The sequence below is a fragment of the Dendrobium catenatum genome, unplaced genomic scaffold (genome assembly GCF_001605985.2).
Source record: "Dendrobium catenatum unplaced genomic scaffold, ASM160598v2 fragScaff_scaffold_72, whole genome shotgun sequence".
In the NCBI taxonomy this organism is placed as follows: domain Eukaryota; kingdom Viridiplantae; phylum Streptophyta; class Magnoliopsida; order Asparagales; family Orchidaceae; genus Dendrobium; species Dendrobium catenatum.
Window position 1 is genome coordinate 2317282 of NW_021318534.1, and position 23042 is coordinate 2340323.

A 23042-nucleotide genomic window follows, 5' to 3' on the forward strand; every position below is an offset into this window, starting at 1 on the left:
GAGGTGATATGTGCACTTCACTTCTCTTTGCAATGTGCAATTCAATGTAGGATGTAGCTATATGACCACAATAAGATTAGCCAATTTGATGGTCGGTTGCGCACATCTAATTTTCAAAAGCTTTAGAAGCTTTAATAGTGCATGTTAAGAATAGAAAATTATGATTTTACTATATTAGCATGCATTACAAAGACTCGTCGGCAATAGCGGGGATGATAAATCTAAATTGAGTTAAAAAAATAATAATAGATTTGAGAATTAAAAATAATGAATAACCTAATATATGATATCACTTATAGGTGCTCTTAAAATTAAAAAAAACAACAAGTTCAGGTGACTAGCTAGAGACAAGAGATTGGTCTTTCATATATAAAATCTTTAATTTTCCCCATCAAAAGGAATACTATTGTGCAAAGATTTTACATACAAAAAAAATAGTGGAAAGGATCTCAGTATAAACATGATTAGAATTTCAAAACTGTTAAATATTAAGTGGGATTTTTTTTCATGCTAGATATACAAAGGACATTAATTAAGAATAAATTGTGAGATGTAAAGGCTAAAGAGGCATGGAAACAGAGTGGGGTATGAGTAAACTCATGCCTTATCCAATCATAACAGTATTAGGACCATTACATAGAGTGTGATGCAGAAGATTAGTTAAGTATTAGTGTTCTATTTAGAAGCACCTTTGTCTATCGACAATATGGGAGCGATTAAAGTGTTTTTGGCAACATATTAAGCACTTGGTAACTTCGATATAAGTGGATAGGACACCTAAGAGTTATTTATTGACTAGCAAAAATTGGTGGTGGATTGAGAGGTCACTAGTTAAATAATAAGACACCACTTGATTATGTGATTATAAATGATGTATGTTTAACAATAATGAAAATAAATGTGTAAATATTGATAATCATTAAAATAACTTAATTTTGTGGTGACTAAGATCATGTGATCTGATTATGATGGAATGCCCAATTATTTGATGTAAGAGGTTATAAGGTAATTGAGAAGGGTAAATAGAGGGACCCAACAAGATGTACATGGAAGAGACAACTAAGAGCAAATTGTTGGCGAGCAAAAATTGATGGTGGATTGAGAGACAAAAATCTAAAAATGGAACATCATTTGATCATGTGACCCTAAATGTTTCCAACTTGACAATAAACAGGATAATTATGATGAGTTGGACAATAATTATATATAAAGAATAGTTTCGTGGGGTATGAGAGCATATGAAGTTGGTCGTTGTGACAAATACCACTGTTTGTTGTGGGTGGCTTTACAATGATAGAAGTGGATAGAAAGGGATCTAAGGAGACATGGGATTGCATGGTATTGGTTCAGAATCATGTTTTATATGGTCAAATGATGTTTGAAACTATGTTATTTTTAGATGAAGAAAATAACATAGGGCTTAGAGTTAACATAGGAGGCTGTTGGGGCAAGTTTTCAAATTGATGACGAAGGTAAGGGTTGATGGGTTTGTATGTGGTGATAGATTCTTGTTATGAGAGTGGTGTTAGATGTGTTTGAAGGGTTGAGATCAAGAGTTGATGGATGGGTTTGAAGGCGAATGCATATATAACAAGAGAGCCACATATATGAAGTAGATGTTGTTGGTTCACACCAAAGAGGTGGATGGTGGTGGTGGTAAGGAGGTACACTTACAAGGAGGGAGTACACATGCAAGATAGTTTGATATAAAGTGCATAACACTGAGATCGATATTGATACACAATATCTTACGTGATCACATTGAGATGCTTAAAGTGACAGTATTGCATGTATGGCAAGGCTTATGAGAGGCTAGGAAACAAAGCAAGAGGCAATTACTCAATGCTTTGGGGTTATGCAGGAAAGAGAAGGTAGGGAGATATGCATTATGAAGAGGAGAGAGACAAATAGAGAATATGAATCGAAAATATATAATAAGAAGAGGTGGATCAAATTAAAGCTCTAATTTGATGTTAGAGTTTCAAATAATGACTATATCATTTTAATAATATACCAAAAATAAAAATATTTGAGCAATATTGTATAAAGAAAATATCTTAATTTTAAATGTTATAAAAAAGGCAGAAAATAAATAAATACACAAGAGATTAAAATAGAAAATTAACTTATCATAATAATTATTTATTTATTCTTTTTTTATTCAATATTAGCATTCAGTCCCTTAAATGCTCATGCATAATTAGATCCATTGATAGTTTTTTTTTTTTTTTTCTCTTCACACCCAATCATGATATATCTTATCATGAATAGACACAAGCAATTGGTTTGATAATATCATATACAATGCAATCATATAAGTCGCTATTACAGATACTGACAAAAAATGTTTGGCAAATGTTTTGAAATATTGGATAAGATAAAAAATACAGTAAATCTCTTTTTTAAAATATTTATATATATGTAAAAATATGCTGATATATTTTACATCAAGATGAATTTTAATATTTTAAATTTGCATTAAAATTTGTTAAAAATAAGAATAAAAATAAAAAAGGTGAAATACTCATATGCAAAATATAAATTCTTTTATACCAGCTTCTTATTGTATATTTATATCATAAATTCATTAAAAGATGAAAATCATAACATTAGGTGATGCTTCTATTAAATAAGACTCCATTTATGATAATTTTCTTATTGTTTTTTTTTTTTTTCAAACCGTAATTATAATTTCCTTGTAGCCACTAATTTTTATTGTTTTAAAAAAACTTTATGTTGTAGAAAATACATTCTCTACAATAGCTTAAAAAAATACATTCTCTACAATATCTTTACAAAATAATTACCGCTTTTAAAGAAGTTTCTAGTATAAAAAATTATAGAAAATAATAAAAAAATAGTAGTCGAAAGCTGCCTCAAAGAGCCTAAGCTTCAAATGTATTTCATTACTAAAGAAGCAGCCAACTGTTGAATGTATACCAAGGTATTACTACAAATACTAGAAAATTTCTAAGTAAATGCGACTAATAAGTATTCAGAAATAAAGCAGCGTATTATTGTAACAGAAAAAAAGGAAAATAAGCAGAACCTCCTGCTAGGGCTGCAAACGAACCGAGCCGAGCTGAGTATATGAGTGTTCATGTTTGTGTTAATTTAATATTAGCTTGTTCAAGTTTGGTTCATGTTTGTTCGAACTTTATTGTTTGTGTTCATGTTTGATTCATTTAAATTAATGAGTATTCATGTTCGGTTCATGTTCGTTCGTTTAATACTTATCGAGCTTTAAACAAACAAACAAACATGAACGAGCTATAAATGAACTCTACTTTTAAATGTTCATTAACTTAACAAACGAGCTTTATCGAGCTTCATAACAAATGATTACATTGAGCATGTTCGTGAACATATCTAACGAATTTTTTTAACTATCAAACAAATACTTTCATGAACATATATATATGAACAAACACATTTATAATAAAAACAATTGTCTATGAACATAAAAGTAGCATTAATAAAGGCAATAATTTATAAATAAATAGCCATATCGAGCTTTTATCGAGCTTAATGTCGAGCTTGTTCACGAACTTCAAATGATATTGTTCGCGAACATAAATGAGCCGAACGCATTAGTGTTCAAGCTTGTTTATTTAATAATCGAGTATTTAAAATATTGTTCAAGTTTGTTTGTTTAGTTAATTAAACGATTACGGACGAGCTTTAATCGAACCGAACATCGAGTAGCTCGTCGAACGTTTGGTTCGCTTGCAGCCCTACCTCTTGCTTCAATTTTTAAAGCAGAATTTTTTATATTAAAAAAACAACAAAAAAAATCTGTCCCAACTAAGTCTATTTTTCATCCATATATTTTTTGTTTTTTAAAGTCCACTTGCTTCGTATTAAGCTCTTTCTTCTATAAAAAAGATCGCAATAATTCTAATGTCAATTTCATATCAGATCAAGCGTGGGTTGCATGTTAGATCGACCGGAATTTACACTGGCCTAAAAACAGTACTTCCACGTCACAAAAAAAAAAAAAATCAGATCAAACTGAAATTTCGGAGTCTCATTCTCAATTATTTCTCCAAGCCTAAATATTAATTGAGTTCCGCCCAGCACTGAGTCAAGATATATAAATTTAAAAAGTTCAAGCCCCTAAAAGTAATAATATGTGCTGAAAGTGGGACCCATCTACTAAAAAAATTAATTTTTTATTAAAACGAAGTCCTCGTCACTTTTCCCAACTGCCCACTCGATTTTCAAGACCACTTTTTATTTTCCAGCTCACGGTAACAACTGTATTAATTAATTTATTAAACATTATTAATATCTAAAATTTAATTGCTTACTTATTCATTAATAAATAAGCTTAGAAATTAAATTGATTCTCCTCTCTCAGTCTCTCTCTCTCTATCTCCTCTGGTTTTTTTTTTTTTTTCCTGAAAAGTTCTAAATCGCAACAACAACACTTATCTCAAGTATCGAATCCTAAACCTCAAGATTAGGGCAAAGCCCTCTGCATTGTTCCTTGCTTGTTAGCACTAAAAGGTTCAGCTTAGTAACCGAATATTTGCTAAAGTTAACAGTGCACAGAGACTTTCTATAGTTTCTCTTCGCTATTCCGCGGTCTCTACCTCGCGTTCTCTAGCTAGCTGGCTCCCTACTTCCGCTGTTTTCTAATTTATTTATTTTTCCTTCCTATGATCCTGCCGACACTGTTAATTGCATGGCTTGAGAGAAGAGAAGGAAGGTGAGAGAGAGTGTTCCACATGGAAACCGCAATGTTTGTGATCTCTTCTCTTCTCTTTCTGTCAGCTAACTCTGTCCAATCTACTACGAACCCTTCAGATGGTAATTTGTTTTAGTTCTATTTAATTCACTTACTCAAAGATCAGATTTTTTTAAACTTACCCATTGCATGCGTCGCTTTCGTTGATGAAAGATCTCTTTTTTCGCGATTAAGCTCATTGTTTTGGGAACTTAGTCATCAATGGGTGTTACAAAAGTTTAAAATTTGAGTCTTGTTCTCCGTTTCGATCTTCATTGCGAACTTTTGTCAGGTTTTTTATACTCTACAGGTTCAAAGGACTAAATAGTTTTTCCAATGTTGCAGTTTCTTAGCAGTTTATTTATTTATTGTTTGCAGTTGAAGTTCTTGTGTTGCTTTATAGCACTTTGAACAGCCCTCCTCAGCTTACTGGATGGAAATCAATCGGAGGTGATCCGTGTGAAGAATCATGGAGAGGGATCTCCTGCTCTGGCTCAGATGTTATTTCCATGTATACATTTTCCATTGAATTTGATTTTTTTTTTCCTTTCGTTGATTTCCTTTGTTCTTATAAGATAGATCATGTTTAAACTCTTATTATGTTGTGACAGCGAGCTTGCAGGTTTGGGACTTGGTGGCACTCTTGGATACCTCCTCTCCAATCTCTTATCCTTGAAGACATTGTGAGACAACTCTTTAACTTTTTGTTATTTGGTTCTTTGTATATTGTGAATTTTTGTTTTCTTAACTCCGATTTTTTTTCTTCTGATAGGGATGTGAGCAACAATAATATACGCGAATATATCCCTTTTCAACTACCTCCAAATCTTACTTACTTGTATGTGTAGTCTATTGTTGGTTATAAGTTTGAAGCCAGATTTTTGCAATTCATGATAAGAAGATAGAGTTCATTGAATATTGCAGGAATCTTGCCAGCAACAATTTTAGTGGAAATCTTCCCTACTCAATAGCTAGCATGCTTTCCCTTGTTTACATGTAAGGTTTTGTTTTTCTTTTCCACATGTTTATTTTGTCTATAGGCTGGTAGCTTTGGTAAGCAATTATCTTTCAGAATGTATTGTGCAGGAATGTTAGCCATAATTTGTTGTCACAATCGATTGGAGATTTGTTTTCCTTTCTTCAAAATCTCTCTGACTTGTAAGCTCTCTGACCTGCTCAGAAACTTCTATAGCATGTTATTTACACTTAGAAACATATTTATGTCCTCAAATGTGCTGAATAAATGTGATTAAGTGTTCTGCTCTTGCGAGTTTCACTCTTATTTTCATGAATACTAAGGATTCGTGTTACTAAATAATTTTTATTTGCTTTTCTTTCTTCTATTTTTTAGTTTTTTTTTATGTTTTCTAAATTTCTTAGTTTTGGATCCGTCATTCATTGTTGATCTTCACATCTCGGTCTACTATCTTATAGGATAATGTGGTTTTGTTTCAGTTTTTTCTTATGATTTTGATCTATTATTTTACAATAATTATCATTTTTTCCTTACTTTAGAAATGCATTAAAAACTATACACATTTCTTTGGGTAAATCCCATTGGGTATTTAATCTAACTTGTCTTTAGCTATACACATTTTTTTGGGTAAAAAACTATGCACATTTCTTTAGCTAATGTTGACTATCCCATCATTATTCTTTTGAAAGATGTTTGAGAGGATCCTTTGAGATTTTTATGTGAGAAGTGCTTCCCAAAAATTCCAAGATGAAGTGGGAGGCCAAAAGAAGTTCATTTATGGTAAAGAAAAATAAACATTTGACACATGATTTTTCAAAGGAAGAATGTTTTGTCTGAAAATATGAGGATCCTCCAGGATCCCATAACAATATTTTCCAAATTAAGAATTGTAGATCATTGTTGTATTCTACCAACCAATCATGAACAGGTGCAAGGACGAACTATAAAATGAAAACCTATTAAGCTCAAGGAAAGATGTGTGCATTTGATGAAATTCTATATGAGATCATTGAGAAAGGGAATGACAGGAAGGGGATAGATGTTAAACGAGGATTTGATATGGAGATCTAGTTTATAGTCACTTGTTCTAGGTAGAGTGCAAGGATTGGGGGCCACATATTAGAAATAGGCAACTTCTTTACATTTGGGGAGTGTAGGTTTTGGATTGCTCAAGATGATAATAATATGTAACAACTTAAAATTGTTGAGGGTGAGGACTGATCATTGACCTCGAGGCTTGATAAGGAGTTATTCATGGCAAGTTTCCAAGATGAAAGTGGGTATAAATAAACTAAATCTCACATTAGAATAGTTGACAAATTTGTATAATTATATAAGAACTAGACCCAATTTGCAATGCTCATTTTGATGTAATGGTTGAAGTTTCATTGTAGAACTTAAAAGTTAAGCATGATTGTGCTAGACAACTGTTATGATTTGTGACCTCCAAGGATTTTGTACCAAGAAGGATAAAATTGTGTGATTTAAAAACAGACAATAACTCATAATTTGTGAGTTGGTTCGTTACAATTTGTATCAAAGCCAAACCCTCTTCTAGTACAATGTTTAACAACCTCAAAATATGAAAAAACATTTTAACATAAAAATTTTAATTTCTGTTTGAACTAGAGTGTTTCGGTGCTGTGCTTAATAGCATTGTGGCGCTAGGCTTGAGAATACAACGGCTCTAGAAATCGCCAATGCTACATTATAGGCTCTATTCTACAATAATTCTAGATTTAACATGCAGTGCTGCGGCACTTGGTTGAAACGTTGCGGTGCTAGAGCACTAATAATATATTTATATTTATTTTATTTTAAAATCCTAAGCACTAAAGTACCCAGCCACTTCCTAATTTTGTGTGGCTTGTCGTGGAAGGAAGAAGAAAAGGAAAGGGAGAAGAGGAGGACGAGGGAAGAAGAGCAAAGAGAAAGGGGACCTTTGGGCTTTTCTATCCGACATTTTTGTTAGGAAAGTTGTTATACTCATAGTAAGTAACCTTTACTCTGTATCTACTTTCAATGATTTTAAGTTTGATATATTTTCTCTCTCCTAAAATTGATAAAAAGCTTACATTTCCTATTTATGTGAACTTTCACCGCATAACTTTTGATATGTGATAGATGTATGTATGAACAATTTGAGTAGAATATTATTTAATTTCACCGGATAAAATGATAGTTATGATTTTATGAATATACTGCATATTTTAATATATTTTTTTGTATGTTATAAATTTAATAATTTTATATTGCATTTCATGCATTAACGAGAGATTGATACAATCGATACTTGATAAATGTAGTATTTGCATGTAAGCAAGAAGAGAGATTGATAAAATCAATATATAATAAATGTGACATTTGCATGTAAGCAAGGAAGATTAGCTGTCAACATAATTAATACGGGTTGGTTGTTAAAATATAATACTCTGCGTAGGAGGATAGGTCGACAGATTTTTCTTTAAGGATAGTTTGTGGTGTTATCTCGGTTGTGTCTCGTAACTGATGACCAAATTATACCGATAGAGGGTGACGACTCATAAATGATTATTGAAAGTCACATGTGAAAATAAATGATAAATAAAAATAAATAAAAAATAAGATAAGATTGACAGATGTATATATATGATAGATAACAAATGAAATATTGAAAATATCACATTAACGCTGGATGTCCTGCTTTGCTGAATCTTACATCAATACATGCATACACTAGTAGCATTGATAGATGAACCATATAACATTGATGTGTGTGTATAACATATGATATGGATATATACACTGGTAGCATATCATGGATAAGTAGGATAACATTGACGACTGTTGATTGACATGATATGATAAATAATACTGACTAATTGCTGATGACCTTTATTTTGAATTCTAAATTGTTATATGTCGGATTGATGTGAAATTAAAATGTCACTATGTTATTTAATATATATATATATATATCAGTTGTAGATATTGAAAACTTGTTGGGCTATAATGCTCATTATCTGATTTTTACATGATTTTAGGGAAAGGTAATGAAGCTCGAGGATGTGCTGTGTTCTGACATCCAATAATTTTTCTATTTTGTAGTCATCTGTTCATCGAGATAAGCTAGTTTATTGTATACCATGGTTAATGTATATGCGTCATTTTGGGCTTGTACTAGTTGTATATATTTGGATAAATATAAAGGAAATATTATTTCTTTTTCTATTGTTTATACTAAATTTGTAAATTTTGGTTAAATGGTTGTAAATATAAAAGATAAAAGAGACAATTCTTCCAATTTAGATTTTGAGGCGTGACATAATGTGTGGTTCAATGATGAAGAAAGAAGACGATGATTAGCCTATAACACCTTAAATTCGATAAGAGTCATCAAATAAGGATGGTGAGGATCATCGTGACAAAGACTTGGACAAGGAACTGGTACCAGACAATACCTTGCAGTTTGTGATTTAGGTGTTTACAGTTGATATCAGAGTGAAACCTCGTCCAGCATGCTGTGTTTCAAGGATGAACCAAGTAGAGATTGGTGGACCTGTGACATTTTACATTTAATGATGGCTAATGAGAGCGATGAGTGATGGAAGAGGCAAGATTGAACTAAATTCCACATCAAAAAAAGAGGAAAGTTTGCTGGACTATAGAAGCTAACGCCTATACCCAAAATGCTTGGAACAGTTGGGAGTTTTGTTTGTCCAAAGTTAAGTGTTCTCTTGCTAGAGCATTTCTGGAATGGGTTCTCCTAGGATTTTACACCTAAAAGGATTAAACTGTGAGATTCATCTTAGTGTCGGTTGGGTTCGGCCAAGCGGACAATATCTCACATTATATAGTTTGTGTTGTTACACAATAGTTGAATTCTATTACATTATTCTGCCATCTAATTTTAATAGCCAAGCGGCTAACTCTAGCTATTCATAATTAATCAAATGTGATGATAGTAGGCATTCTCATTTGCAATCATTCACTTGGGCCTACTCTACCATCTAATATGTGGATTTCTATATCATGGATTTTATGCTTTGCTGTGGACCCACTTTAGCAAATGCAAATAAGAAATAAAATAATGATATTTAAAAGCATCGGTAGCGTAAACCATATCATAATTTTTTTTTAAAATTATTTGATATGGAAATCAAATTTTTTTTGTGAAATTTAATAGTATATTAATATATCATGGTTATGCTTATGCTTAATTTTATAGCAAGCACTACTTATTATCTCTACTATTATAGCAATGTTATTGTGACTATATTTTACTATATTATACTTCAATTTCAATTCAGTACTATTAAAGGCTAAATGCTGCCTGAAGAATATTAAATTCAGGCTGTCTGTTGTTATCACAATCTTATGATCTAATACTAGCATAGTTTTGTAAGCGTGTTGCAGTATTTAATAGGATAAAAGCAAAACATCTAATGAAGAAGCTCCTTTAATGCTAGCATATTATGTTGTCCATAATACTCACATTTTCTAGTAAACATTTAACAATAATTGATTGGTAGGGATAACCATACTATTAAGTTTGAAAAATAAGAACTGTGGAATCACACATAAGCCTATAAGAACTGTTTGAGTTGTTGGAATTCTCTTGGGTGGGTGTGTTTCTACCTATTACTGTATTAAATTTGTTTGTGTTGCTCATGATTAGTCACCTATGTAATTACATATGCATGCCTAGAAAAGGTTGACCTCTATATTTTGATTGTCTTATTTGTTGTTTCTATTATGCTTTAGTTTGCTTCAAAAAGTATTTCAGTTTCTTGATAATAAATTTGGAGGTTAAGAGGGTACTTAAGATTCCATTTTTACCCTATGAAACTCATTATCTTCTCATCTGTGCTTGTACGCTCATCGGCAATGTGGCTGCAGAGACCTTTCCTTCAATAGCTTAAGCGGAGATCTTCCAAATTCTTTGGGTTTGCTATCAAACCTTTCTAGTCTGTAAGTTGGCTACATGATTATTAATTAGTTTCAGTATGTACACAAATTCCTTTCGCTAAGTGGCTTTTTTTCAGTTGTTTGCAAAATAATCAGCTGACTGGTTCAGTAAATGTTCTTTCCAATCTTGATTTAAATAATTTGTAAGTCAACCTGTCTCTTCTGTAACTATCTTTGTCTAGCTTTTAGTATATGTTTATCCATTTGCTTTTCCTTTCGAATAGAGACATTGCAAATAACCACTTCACTGGATGGCTACCCCAGGCTTTCCATAAAATTCGGAACCTCAGGTAATAGTTTATTCATCTTTCTTGTTTGCCATGACCAATTTAATTTTGTATAGATTTAACAAATTTGCATTAATTTTTGAACAGAATTGAAGGAAATTCCTTCGAGAATGTTCCTGCTCCTCCACCACCTCCCTATACCTCACCACCTCCTCTTGTGTCACATAATCATCACAATCATACTGAAGCACCAGCAAATGCACCAAAAGGTCATTATGGCCAGAATGCGAATTCTGGCAGAGGTAGTAGCAGTAGTAACACCAAAAGTTTGGCAGCAGGTGCGTTAACTGGCATAGTTGCTGGTTCAGTTGCCTTTGCTTCATGTGCAGTACTTGTTACTCTATTCTTCCTTTATAAGTCTAAGAAGAAGGGTAATGAGAACCAAAATAAGTTAAGGCACCTTGTGGGATCTCCTCCTGTTGGTGCAAATAAAGGTACAATTTTCTTTTATTTCTTATCCAATAATGGAAAGTTTTGTGTTGACTATTTCCTAGTTTTGAGAACTTTTTTGTCTTCAAAATGATTAGAATGACATTCAAAATTTACAGAAATAAAAAAGAGGGATTCATAAACCAGACCCCAAATAGTTGGGGATGAGGATAATAGTGGTGAAAATGATTAGAATATTTTGAACTTGTACAATTTTTTATGAATTTTATGATAATCTATGCTTCTTTAGTAAGATCATTTTCACTCGTATAAATTAGAAACCAAAGGGATTAAAAAAATTTTCTAGCACCCTAATAGTAAATATGTATAATAATTATTCTGAATTTTTTGAAGGTACAATACTTGGAGTTTATATTATACACGACTGAATGTTTTATGGAGCTGAACCCATTCCATGTTGCTATTTCAGTGGATGAATTAAAATATTTACACACAAAGCATGCGAAGTAGTAGACATTAGTTTCTTCAAGTTTTAACTGAGAAGGATTGTATCAATTTCTTTTAAGTGCTGCTGGCTGCTTTTCCACAGGAGAATGGCATCAATTTTCAGATTATATTTCTTCACATGTACCAACAGAGTGGAATTTTCGAACCAAAGAACCTGCATCTTCTAATGGACAATCAAGTTCTGTTCAACAATCTCTTGGTATTCGCCCTCTACATTGATTTCTGTTTTTGCAATTTCGTTTGACAATGATACCGTTCAATTTAATTCTAGGATTATTCTTTTCACTTTGATTGTTGAAAGCATTATGGTATTGGGTAATGATCTTAAATCATATTCTTTTGCAAAGGAAAAAAGAGTTTATTTATAAATTTGGTTGTTAAAACTTGTTCTTCTGTGTATTTTCAAACTTTTTCCTTGCTTGTTTTTTCTTTTTTGCATCAATGAGGGTGCATCATCTTACTTTACGAGACTTGAACCCTTAACTGCTTCCTTTAAGAACACAAACAAACCATTTAATTAGAAATCATTTTTTCCATCATAATTAGAAATACACCAACCAATGCGTTGAATGGTTTTACCATTGGCCTCCCAAACGAGGGCTTAAGATTTGAGTCACTTTTACCATTGGCCTCTCAAACGAGGGCTTAAGATTTGAGTCACTGCCAAAAAAAAAAAAAAATCAACTTTGGCTTTAAACCCTACAAATCCCCAAATGACTTCATTTTAGGAGAAATTATTCCGTGTGGATGCCGAACGCATGTAAAACCCGCAAAAAAAATGTCTTTTTAGACCTCACACGCTTTTCAATGTGTCGCGACGAGTTTTAAGTGAATTTTTCAAAGTCATCGGAATTCGACGCAATAAATTTTATAAAATAGTGCGCAAAATTTTGAGCGAAACGTTGTAGATAACCTATATCGAATTTTTTGTATTTTGGGAGTTAAAATTTTCGAAAAATTCTTAATGACAACTTTGTCCTTTATGTCATTTGAATAGAGAAGAGTTTAAGGGCTTTTATGAGAGAGTTCCACTCTAAATAGGGGACTGAATGTTTCGGTCCCCATTTCATTCTTGTGACCGAACCGAGCGGAGAAGGGGAGAAGGGGGTGCAGGTAAGAGCGGCGACGGGAAGCTTCGGGCGGTGATTTCCGGCAGCCGTTCGTGGAGGATCTTGCGGGGAAAACTTAGGGAAAGCTAAGGTAAGTGATTTCTAAGAGTTTTCTCTCCTTTTCCTTGAGTTTTCTCTAAGGAATGAAAGTTAGGGTTTTGAGAAAATTTGAGTTTTCTTTGAGATAAGTCTAGTGAGGGATGAGGGGATGTTTTTAAATCTAAGAATGAGTTGTTTTCATGAAAAATGTGAATTTTGGAAATTAGGGTTTCACTCAAAGTTTTTTTTTTTTGAGATGCCTTCACAAAAGTAGTTCCTAATGGCATAAGAAAGTCTCTAATTGAAAAATAATGCAAGGTTGATGAAAATTTTAGGTTTTAAAATTTAGGGTTTTTTCCCTAATCAAGGAATTTTTTTATCCTTATGGTTCCAATTGATTTTTGGAAGAATTTTAGAGACTAATTTAGGGCTTTTACATGAAATACGAGTTTTTCATAATTTTGGTTTAATTTAATCCGAAAATTAGTTATATTTTAATTACTATTTGATTGTAGGGAGGATGTTTGCGTGTATAAAATCTAATATTTTGAATAAATCCTATTTGAGAGAGAATGAGAATAAGAGATGTCATGAAATGGTGGGATGAGTTTGAATTGAAAACATAGACATGATATAAGGTTGATTTCGTTATTAACATAGATTAAGGATTTAGGAAGTTATGTGGGGACTAGTTATACTTACACATTGTGTATGTCTCTTTTAGATATTGAACGTGTGAAGGGAAGGGTTTGATTGGACAACCGGAAGTGGTGCACAAGTTGAGGTAGGTGAAATGAACCTCTTTTAAATTTAGAAAGTCTTTTTACATGCAAATACATAGAAATGACATTTCTTCTTTTTATGCTCTTTATGGTATTATTATGACTAGCATGTTTCCTTAAATAAGCTTATGATCTCTTAATGCAAATATAAAGTCCTTTCTATGCAATATTAGAGCTCTTGAATGAATCTCATGCTTATTTCTTTATATATACTATACATGTCTTCCTTTTACATGCAAGTAAACATATGAGCATAACAAACATGTATATCCTTAAGAAAATATACACTTGAATAATTTACATAAGCCTCTCTTATGAATATGTAAGTATTATGTGCATGTGCATGTTGACTCGAAAGTATCAAATGATAAAAAAGCCCTTTTGAGCAATGATAAAGGAGGCTCTTATGAGCCAAATGGTAAATGAGATTTTTTGAACCAAATGGTAAAGGAAGGACCAATGTTATATACCTGATCAGTACAAGTGATACTTCCGAGATGGGTGTTATATATTAAGATATTATGAATATTGCATAATATGGGTGTCACAACTCAATAGGTATAAATGACATTCAAATAAATTTAGGTTCAAGAGAAGAAAATTACATGCTTTAATATCTTAATAAAAGAATAATCAATATATTATCATATTTGTTTAAGGAGATATATGTTCTTAATACAACTTTTAAGTTCTTATTCATTTCATAATCTTTCCAATTTTCTTTTTAAAACATTCATGCCTCAAATGCATATAACATAAATATGCAATGTTCATAATATCTTAATATATATTTATATAACACCCGTCTCGAAAGTATCACTTGTACTGATTATGTATATAAAATTGGTCATTCATTTATCATTTGGTTCAAAAGAATCTTCTTTACCATTTGGCTCATAAGAGCCTATTTTACTATTGCTCAAAAGAGCTTCTTTATCAATTGATACTTCCGCGTTAACATGCACATGCACATAATACTTACATATTCATAAGAGAGGCTTAAGTAAACTATTCAAGTGTATGTTTTCATAAGGATATATATGTTTGCTATGCTCATATGTTTATTTGCATGTAATGAGAAGACATGTGCTGTACATGTAAAGAAAGAAGCATGAGATTCATTCAATAAGTTATAAAACTGCATAAAAATGACTTTACTCTTACATCAAGTGATCATAAGCTTAAATAAGGAAACATGTTACTCATAATAATATCATAAATAACATAAAAAGGAAAATATCATTTCTATGTATTTGTATGTAAAAAGATTTTCTAAATTTAAAAGAAGTTCATTTCACCTACCTCAACTTGTGCAACACTTCCGGTTGTCCAATCAAATCCTTTCCTCCACATGTTCAATATCTAAAAGAGACATACACAATGTATAAGTATAACTAGTTTCCACAGAACTTCCTAAATCCTTAATCTATATTAATAAGGAACTCAATCTTATATCATGTTTATATCTTCAATTCAAATTCATCCCAACATTTCATGACATCTCTCATTCTCATTATCTCTCAATTAGGATTTAGTTAAAATCTTAGATTTTCTGCATGCAACATCTCTTTCTCCACTCAAAATATAATTAAAATAAAGTTAATTTTCGGATTAAATTAAACCAAAATTTAGAAAAACTTGTATTTCATGTTAAAATCTTAAATTAGTCTATAAAATCCTTCCAAAAATCAATTGGAATCATAAGGATAAAAAATTCTTTGATTAGAAAAAAATCCTAAATTCTAAAACTTAAAATTTTCATTAACCTTGTATTATTTTTCAATTAAAGACTTTCTTATGCCATTAGGAACTAAGGCATCTAAAAAAAAAAAAAACTGTGAGTGAAATCCTAATTTTCAAAATTCACATTTTTCATGAAAACAACTCATTCTTATGTTTAAAAACATCCCCTCACCCTTCACTAGACTTATCTCAAAGAAAACTCAAGTTTTCTCAAAACCCTAATTTTCATTCCTTAGAGAAAACTCAAGGAAAAGGAGAGAAAACTCTTGGAAATCACTTACATTAGCTTTCCCTTAGTTTTTCCTACAAGCTTATCCACGAACGGTTGTCGGAAATCGCTCCCAAGCTCTACCGTCGCCGCTCCTACCCGATGCCTTCTCCTCTCCGCTCAGTTCGGGCCGCAAGAAACGAATGGGGGACCGAAATATTTCGATCCCCTATTTAGAATGAAATGCCTTTATTTTAACTGTCTAATTACCTAAAAGCCCTTAATTAAGCTCTTCTCTATTCAAATGACATCAAGGGCAAAGTTGTCATAAATGGATTTCTAAAAATTTTAACTTCCAAAATACTTAAAATTCGATATAGGTTCTATACATCAATTTGCTCAGAATTTTACGCAATATTTTATAAAATTTATTGCGTCGAATTCTGACAACTTTAAAATTTTCACTTAAAACTCGTCGTGACGCATCGAAAAGCGTGCGAGGTTTAAAACGGAATTTTTACGGGTTTTACAATTCTCCCTCTCTTATAAAAATTTCATCATCGAAATTTAAAACAAGCTTAAGAAATCATACCTTAGTCAAAAAGATGCTTGTAGCTTTCTCTCACTCTGATTCCTTCTCCCATGTAGCATCTTTCTTAGATCCATCCTTCCAAAGAAACTTAACATAAGGAATCTCTCTGCTTCGAAGCTGCTTAACATCATAATCTATGATCTGCTCAGGTTCATCTACAAATGTCAGATCTGGTTGGATATCTATTGATTAAGTACTGATCTTCTGAGCTTCATCTGAAATATATTTCCTCAAAGAAGAGATGTGGAATACATTATGTACTCCACTCATATGAGATGGCAAAACCAATCTGTAGGCCACACTTCCAACTCTCTCTGATATTTTAAATGGGCCAACATACCTTGGACTCAGTTTCCCCACTTTGCCAAATCTCTTTACACCTTTCATAGGACTAACTTTGAGGAATACAAACTCTCCAACATCAAACTCAACTGATCTATGTTTAGCATCATAGTACTTCTTCTGTCTATCTTGCACAGCCTTCAATCTGTCTCGGATCAGTCTTATCTTTTCAGTAGCATCATCTACTAAATCAGCTCCAATGATCTTTTTTTCTCCTGTCTTAGCCCAACATAAGGGAGTTCGATACTTTCTTCCATACAAAGCTTTATAAGGTGCCATACCTATACTTGCTTGGAAATTGTTATTATAAACAAATTCAATCAATGGTATGTGTATCTCCCATTTGCCACCAAAATCTAGTACACATAATCTGAGTAAATCCTCTAAGGTCTGAATAGTCCTTTCTGATTGACCATCTGTTTGAGAGTGAAAGGCTGTATTGAAAATAAGTCTAGTGCCCATTGCCTCTTGAACCTTCCTCCACAATCTAGAGGTGAATCTCCCATCTCTATCTGATACTATCGATCTTGGTATCTCATGAAGTCTAACAATCTCATTAACATAAACACTTGCCAACTTTTCAACAACATCAGATTGTTTGATAGGTAAAAAGTGTGCCGATTTGGCCAACCTATTTATTATCACACATATAGCATCATGATCACTTGTGGGCCTGGGTAAACCAACTACAAAATCCATAGCTATATCTTCCCACTTCCATTCCGATATAGGTAAAGGCTGCAATAAACCTCCTGGCTTTTGATGTTCTATCTTAACCATTTGGCAAACAGTACACTTAGCCACCACTTCTGCTACACTTCTCTTCATCCATGACTACCAAAAGTATTACTTCAAATCTTGGTACTACCTGGGTGAATGATATAACTTGAATAGTGAGCTTCTTGAAAAATGTTCTTCCTTAAATCTCCAACATCAGGAATACAAATTCTGCCTCTATACCGTAGTAGCTCATCCTCATTAAGCTCAAACTCCTCCACGTGACCTACCTTCACCATATTTAGGACTTTCTCAAACGCCTCGCACTTGCGAGCTAACCGGGCTGCGTTGTCAGACAACGCAGCCCTATATCCGGAGACCAATTAGAATGAGTCACGTCAGCAATACCGAGTGCGGTACTGAGCAGTACCGACGTGGCTCATTAGGGTTGGTCTCCGTGTGGTGATCGGCATCCGCACATAATAATTTCTCTTATTTTAGCATTCAAAATGAGTAAAAATAAATTCAACATCTTTTATAATATGTTTGTTTTAATCTACTAGCAACTAAATGAGCTGTTTTAATAAATTGCAAATTGCATGTTCCAGCTGCTAATGGTTATTCTTTTCGTGCATATTACTGCTACAGTGAATAAAGGGCTTGGAGATCATAAACTCAGAAGCTCTCCCTCTTCAACACAATCGAAGCCACCACCTTCTGATAAAATGTCGACCGGAAAGAGTGGATCTGCTAGGATACCAAGAGTACCGATCACTGCAGCTTATTATAGTGTTGCTTCCCTTCAGACTGCAACAAACAGCTTTAGCCAGGAATACCTTATTGGCGAAGGTTCTCTTGGTCGTGTTTATAGGGCAGAATTTTCCAATGCAAAGGTATTGAAAGTTCCATTGCTAATCTTTATTATCGGTGTTAATATTTGAAATGCGATTCTTGATTGATCATACGTTTTAGTTTATTTCAAATCACATTATCCTATTTCACCAAAAGGCTTTATCTCAAAGAAGTTGCTTTCCATTTTTTATTTGAGAAGCAATAGCCTGTACTAATAAGACTCGCTCGCTTATACAACGACAACAATATCAAGCCTTTGTCCCACTACGTAGGGTCGGCTACATGAATCCTTTTTCTCCATTTTGTCCTGTTAAAAGTCAAATTCTCGTTTAAATCTAATAAATAAAGATCATTTCTAATATTTTCTAACCAAGCCTTTTTAGGTCTACCTCTATCTTTCTTAACATAAGTCAAATCTAATACGTCTACTTTCCTAATCGGGTCATCGGAAGGCCGCCGTTTTATGTGACCAAACCGTCTAAGGAGACTCTCTCTAATCTTATCTTTCACTAGATCTACTCCAACCTTTTCACGTATGTTCTCATTTAGTCCTATCCCTAAGGGTAAAGCCACTCATCCTCTTGAGCTTCCTCATCTCTGCAACACTTAACTCAGTATTATGCTTCTCTTTTAATGGCCAACATTCGGCATAAAGCATTACAGGTCTCACCACCATCTTATAAATTTTCCCTTAAATTTGAGGGGGACTTTTCTATCACACAGCAAGCCCGATGCATTCCTCCACTTCAACCATCCAACTTGAATTCTGTTGATAATATCTCGATCTATTTCACCATCACTCTGAACAATAGATCCAATATATCTAAAATGTGTACTCTTATTAATGATTTGATCATTCATAGTCACAATCCCCTCACTAAGTCTATTACTACTAAAATTAAATTCCATATATTCAGTTTTAGATATACTCAAGCGAAAACCTTTAGACTCTAAGGTTGACCTCCATAATTCAAGTTTACCTTGAACTCCCTCTCTATTCTTATCAACAATAAGACTCACTCGCTCATAGAACAATCAAAATCATAATTAAGGCTGCAGAATCAGTTCTTTTAAGAATTCTGTATAACCTCTGCTTGATTTTGTTGAACTGAGTTGTATAGATATTTGTGCTATGGTAAACCTAGCAAGCAAAATTTGATATTTCAGATCAACTTTTGATTAATGCTTCGTTGGGGACAGCTTTTAGTCATTGTTATTTTGCTGCTTTCAGATTTTTTGTGCTAAAAAGTTGTTTTAGAAAGCAATAAGAAAGCTGTTAGCTTCTAGGCAAGCAGTTCTTGCAAAGCACTCATGAGACAAAGTTTTTTAATCTTTCTCCTTAAGTTTATATATTTTGTCTAGCATAGTAAGAAGCCCTCGCTGAACTAATTTTATTCTTGTCTAGATTTTTGCTGTCAAGAAGCTGGATAGTGCAGCATTGTTCTTGCGAGACGAAGAAGAATTTCTTGAGGCTGTTTCGAACATATCACATTTGAGACACCCCAACATCACAGCTCTAGTTGGATATTGTGCTGAACACGGTCAACACCTTTTGGTGTATGAACACATTTCAAATGGAGCATTGCATGACATGCTGCATTTCTCTGATGATAGCAGAACTCTTAGCTGGAATGTTCGTGTAAAAGTTGCACTTGGCACTGCCAGAGCTCTAGAGTAAGCTTAAATTTGCGATAGCTTTCTGTACACTAAAGATCATTTTGTATCACTGTGTTTGGAAGTGTTGGATCTCAGTTCTCGAAGTTGGTTGTGTTGAAGTGAGTTGTAGAGATATTTGTTTATTTTGCACAAACTCATTTCTTGTATGCTTGCTTCCTATGCGGGGTGTGATAAGGATTAAGAAATACTTGAGTTTGCAAGCAAACCTAACAATAATCGGTAAAACAACGAGAAAACCGAAGAAAATATGGTGGAAGAACAATCAAACAATAGATAATCTTATAGAAAGCAAAGCGAAACTAGAACGAAGCAAAGATATAATAGATCCTCAATTCGAGAGGAGGATCGTCTCTCCCATATCTCTTGACAAGAGAGTCTAGAGCCAAAGCCGCCAACAAATCCTAATTGAGAACAAATCAAAACATAATCCTTCCTTAAACATCTCTTGCTCTTAATACAAAAACTTTCCTAATCTAATTTCACTCCCAAGACCTAGCCGCCCCCTCCTTTTCAATTTGTATTCACTTGGACTAGTGAGGCCCTCAATGTGGGCGGGCAATATCCATGGAGGCGGACAAGTTCCGCCTCCTGTAATAAAGCAAGGTCCGGCTGGGCCGGTTCAGGGTGAACCGGCTTAACAGGGTGACTATACAAAAATCCACCACCAATCTTATATGAAAATTGCATGTTTGGGTCAATACATATAAGATTCAGGTTGTGTTTGGATCGTTTAGTGATCCCAAAAAAATTTCAACCAAACATTTATGTAAATGAGATCCAAACACTTTCAGATACTTACAGTGAAACAAGATGCCTACTTTTCATGCTGTTCATTATCTATCATTGTGTCTAAAAAATTCCTCAGGTACCTGCATGAAGTATGCTCACCATCTGTTGTACATAAAAGTTTGAAATCTGCAAACATTTTACTGGATGAAGATCTCAATCCACACTTATCAGACTGTGGACTAGCAGCATTAACTCACAATACTGAAAGACAGGCATTTTCCTACCCGAGCCATACTAAATTGCTGATGCATGCGCACATTCATTTTAATACTGTATATATAGATTTTAGAAATATCAGATGGTTCTGAAAGCACTCTTTCTGATACAATTCACAGCTTTCGACGGAGATGATGCCTTCATTCGGTTATAGTGCTCCTGAATTTGCAATGTCTGGAGTTTACACTATAAAGAGTGATGTTTATAGCTTTGGTGTGGTGATGTTAGAGCTATTAACTGGTCGAAAACCACTGGACAGGTATACATTTGCACCTTTGCTTTGGACTTTCTTCATTCATTTCAACTTTTTTGATCTTTGTATGATTATTGTTTCGTGTTTGACCCTTCAGTGCTAGAGTTAGATCTGAGCAGTCTCTGGTAAGATGGGCTACACCGCAACTTCATGACATCGACGCTTTGGCGAAAATGGTTGATCCTGCTCTCAATGGAATATATCCGGCGAAGTCACTCTCTCGCTTTGCTGATATCATTGCTTTGTGTGTTCAGGTAGCTCTTTCATTGTTGAATTCTATTTCTTGACCTCCAAATTCCATCATGCAGGATTATTGAATGATTTAGGCTTTGTTTTGGACAGCTTCCATACTGCTTGTTAAAACAGTTTTTTAGTTAAAAAATTTTAATTTTTATACTTGAAAGTTGCTTCTTAAATAATAAGAAAGCCGTCACAAACACAGCCTTAGTTGTTGCACCTGAGGCGGATTTGTGAATTCTTTATCAGAAGTGTTCAATTATTTTCATTAATGTAGCCTGAACCCGAATTCCGACCGCCGATGTCTGAAGTTGTTCAAGCTTTGGTCCGGCTCATGCAGAGAACAAGTTTGGTCAGGAGGAGCTCAACTGATGAGTTGGGATTCTCATACAGGATTCCAGAGCATGAAGCCACTTCTGATATGTTCTTGTAGGGAATTTTATGGTTTTGAAGTACACATATGCGAATAAAGGAAGCACTGCCTCATTGCATTCCTGCCCCAAGGATCAATTGCAGTATTCCTGATACTATAAATCTGCACCATCTGATATGAAGAGTTCAGCTATTAACCCATTCTGTAAAAGCTTTTCATTTTCTGTTTTCATTAGAGATTAATTCGTCTGTACTACAGATGCCTATATATATTAATATTTTTGAATGAATCGGCAATGGATGGCATGAGTAAATGAAGAGATTTTTTGAGTTTGTGCTGTATAATCAAATCTTGGGGGAACCAACAGGTGTTTTTTCTATTTGTGATGCTTTGATAACTCAAATTTCCAGTATAAGGTAACATGATGAACGGCTCTATTTCTAATGTTTTAATAACTCAAATTACTCTCAGGCAGACTGTTTGTCCTGGCTTCTGATAAGAACAATTTACAAGCTACTGTGATTATAGCTTAAATCGGCTCATAGCTCCACTTCTCTGCTCCAAACTGTTATTACTTCTCAGCGTTGCTATCTATTCTACCATTGTACCTTCTATTCTACCTTATGTTTTGAGCCAATATTCAAGCCGTGAAATATGGCTCACCATTGAACGATGATAACAGTACACGAATAGTTCTGTATAATATAACTGGAGAATGAGCTTCATCAGATTCAACTCAAAGATAAGATCATGGTGCAATACTTATCTGAAACTAAACAAAAAGTAGATGTCTATCAGCTGCAGAGCCTACTACTGATGTTGGATACATCATTTTATACACTCTCACTGAATTACCCTCAACCTAAACTGTTGGCGTCGTCATGACACTTGGGCTTCGTTTGAGACGGCTTTTTTTCTGCTTCTTTAAGCAACTTTCTATTATAAATAATTTAATTTTTGTACTAAAAAACTGCTTTATACATTGCTTTAGACACTACATCTACTGCTGATTGGTTCCTGGATTCAGGTGCTACAGCTCATCTCACCTCAAATGTTTCCCAATTGTTAAACTCTCAACCATATACCAGACCTTCACAACTTCAAGTAGGAAATGGGCAGCTCCTTCCAATTGCTCAAACCGGTTAAGACATTCTTCCTACTCCATCTTGTAAGCTATATCTATCTAATGTTTTTCATGTTCCAAATCTTACTCACAATCTTTTTGTGAAACCCTTTTAGTAAAAAAAAGCTAAACTCTTAAGCATCAAGATGTCTTT

General features: G+C 33.5%; 1 protein-coding gene across 2 annotated transcripts; it reads left to right on the top strand.

Annotated features, from left to right (window-relative positions):
* Positions 1 to 4370: 4370 nt before the first annotated feature.
* Positions 4371 to 22054, top strand: LOC110092413 (protein STRUBBELIG-RECEPTOR FAMILY 8). Of its 2 annotated transcripts, none has more exons than XM_020816944.2 (17): positions 4371 to 4812; positions 5108 to 5240; positions 5341 to 5412; positions 5502 to 5567; positions 5654 to 5725; positions 5816 to 5887; positions 10584 to 10655; positions 10730 to 10795; positions 10877 to 10942; positions 11027 to 11373; positions 11919 to 12035; positions 18017 to 18261; positions 19626 to 19894; positions 20763 to 20898; positions 21022 to 21161; positions 21253 to 21409; positions 21670 to 22054. In XM_020816944.2, exons 1-17 carry the CDS (start codon positions 4731 to 4733, stop codon positions 21823 to 21825), a joined length of 2268 nt encoding a protein of 755 aa, XP_020672603.1. In that variant the 5' UTR covers positions 4371 to 4730; the 3' UTR covers positions 21826 to 22054. The 2 variants fall into 2 exon arrangements, with proteins under 2 accessions (XP_020672603.1, XP_028551778.1); XM_028695945.1 differs by having other exon boundaries at positions 21733 to 22054.
* The last annotated feature ends 988 nt before the right edge of the window (positions 22055 to 23042 follow it).

Excerpts from the sequence above, each read along its gene's own strand:
- LOC110092413 (XM_020816944.2), top strand. The coding sequence starts at position 4,731 with ATGGAAACCGCAATGTTTGTGATCTCTTCTCTTCTCTTTCTGTCAGCT. Across the intron at positions 5,568-5,653 it reads CCTCCAAATCTTACTTACTT|GAATCTTGCCAGCAACAATT; the intron begins GTATGTGTAGTC and ends TGAATATTGCAG. Across the intron at positions 10,656-10,729 it reads CTATCAAACCTTTCTAGTCT|TTGTTTGCAAAATAATCAGC; the intron begins GTAAGTTGGCTA and ends GCTTTTTTTCAG.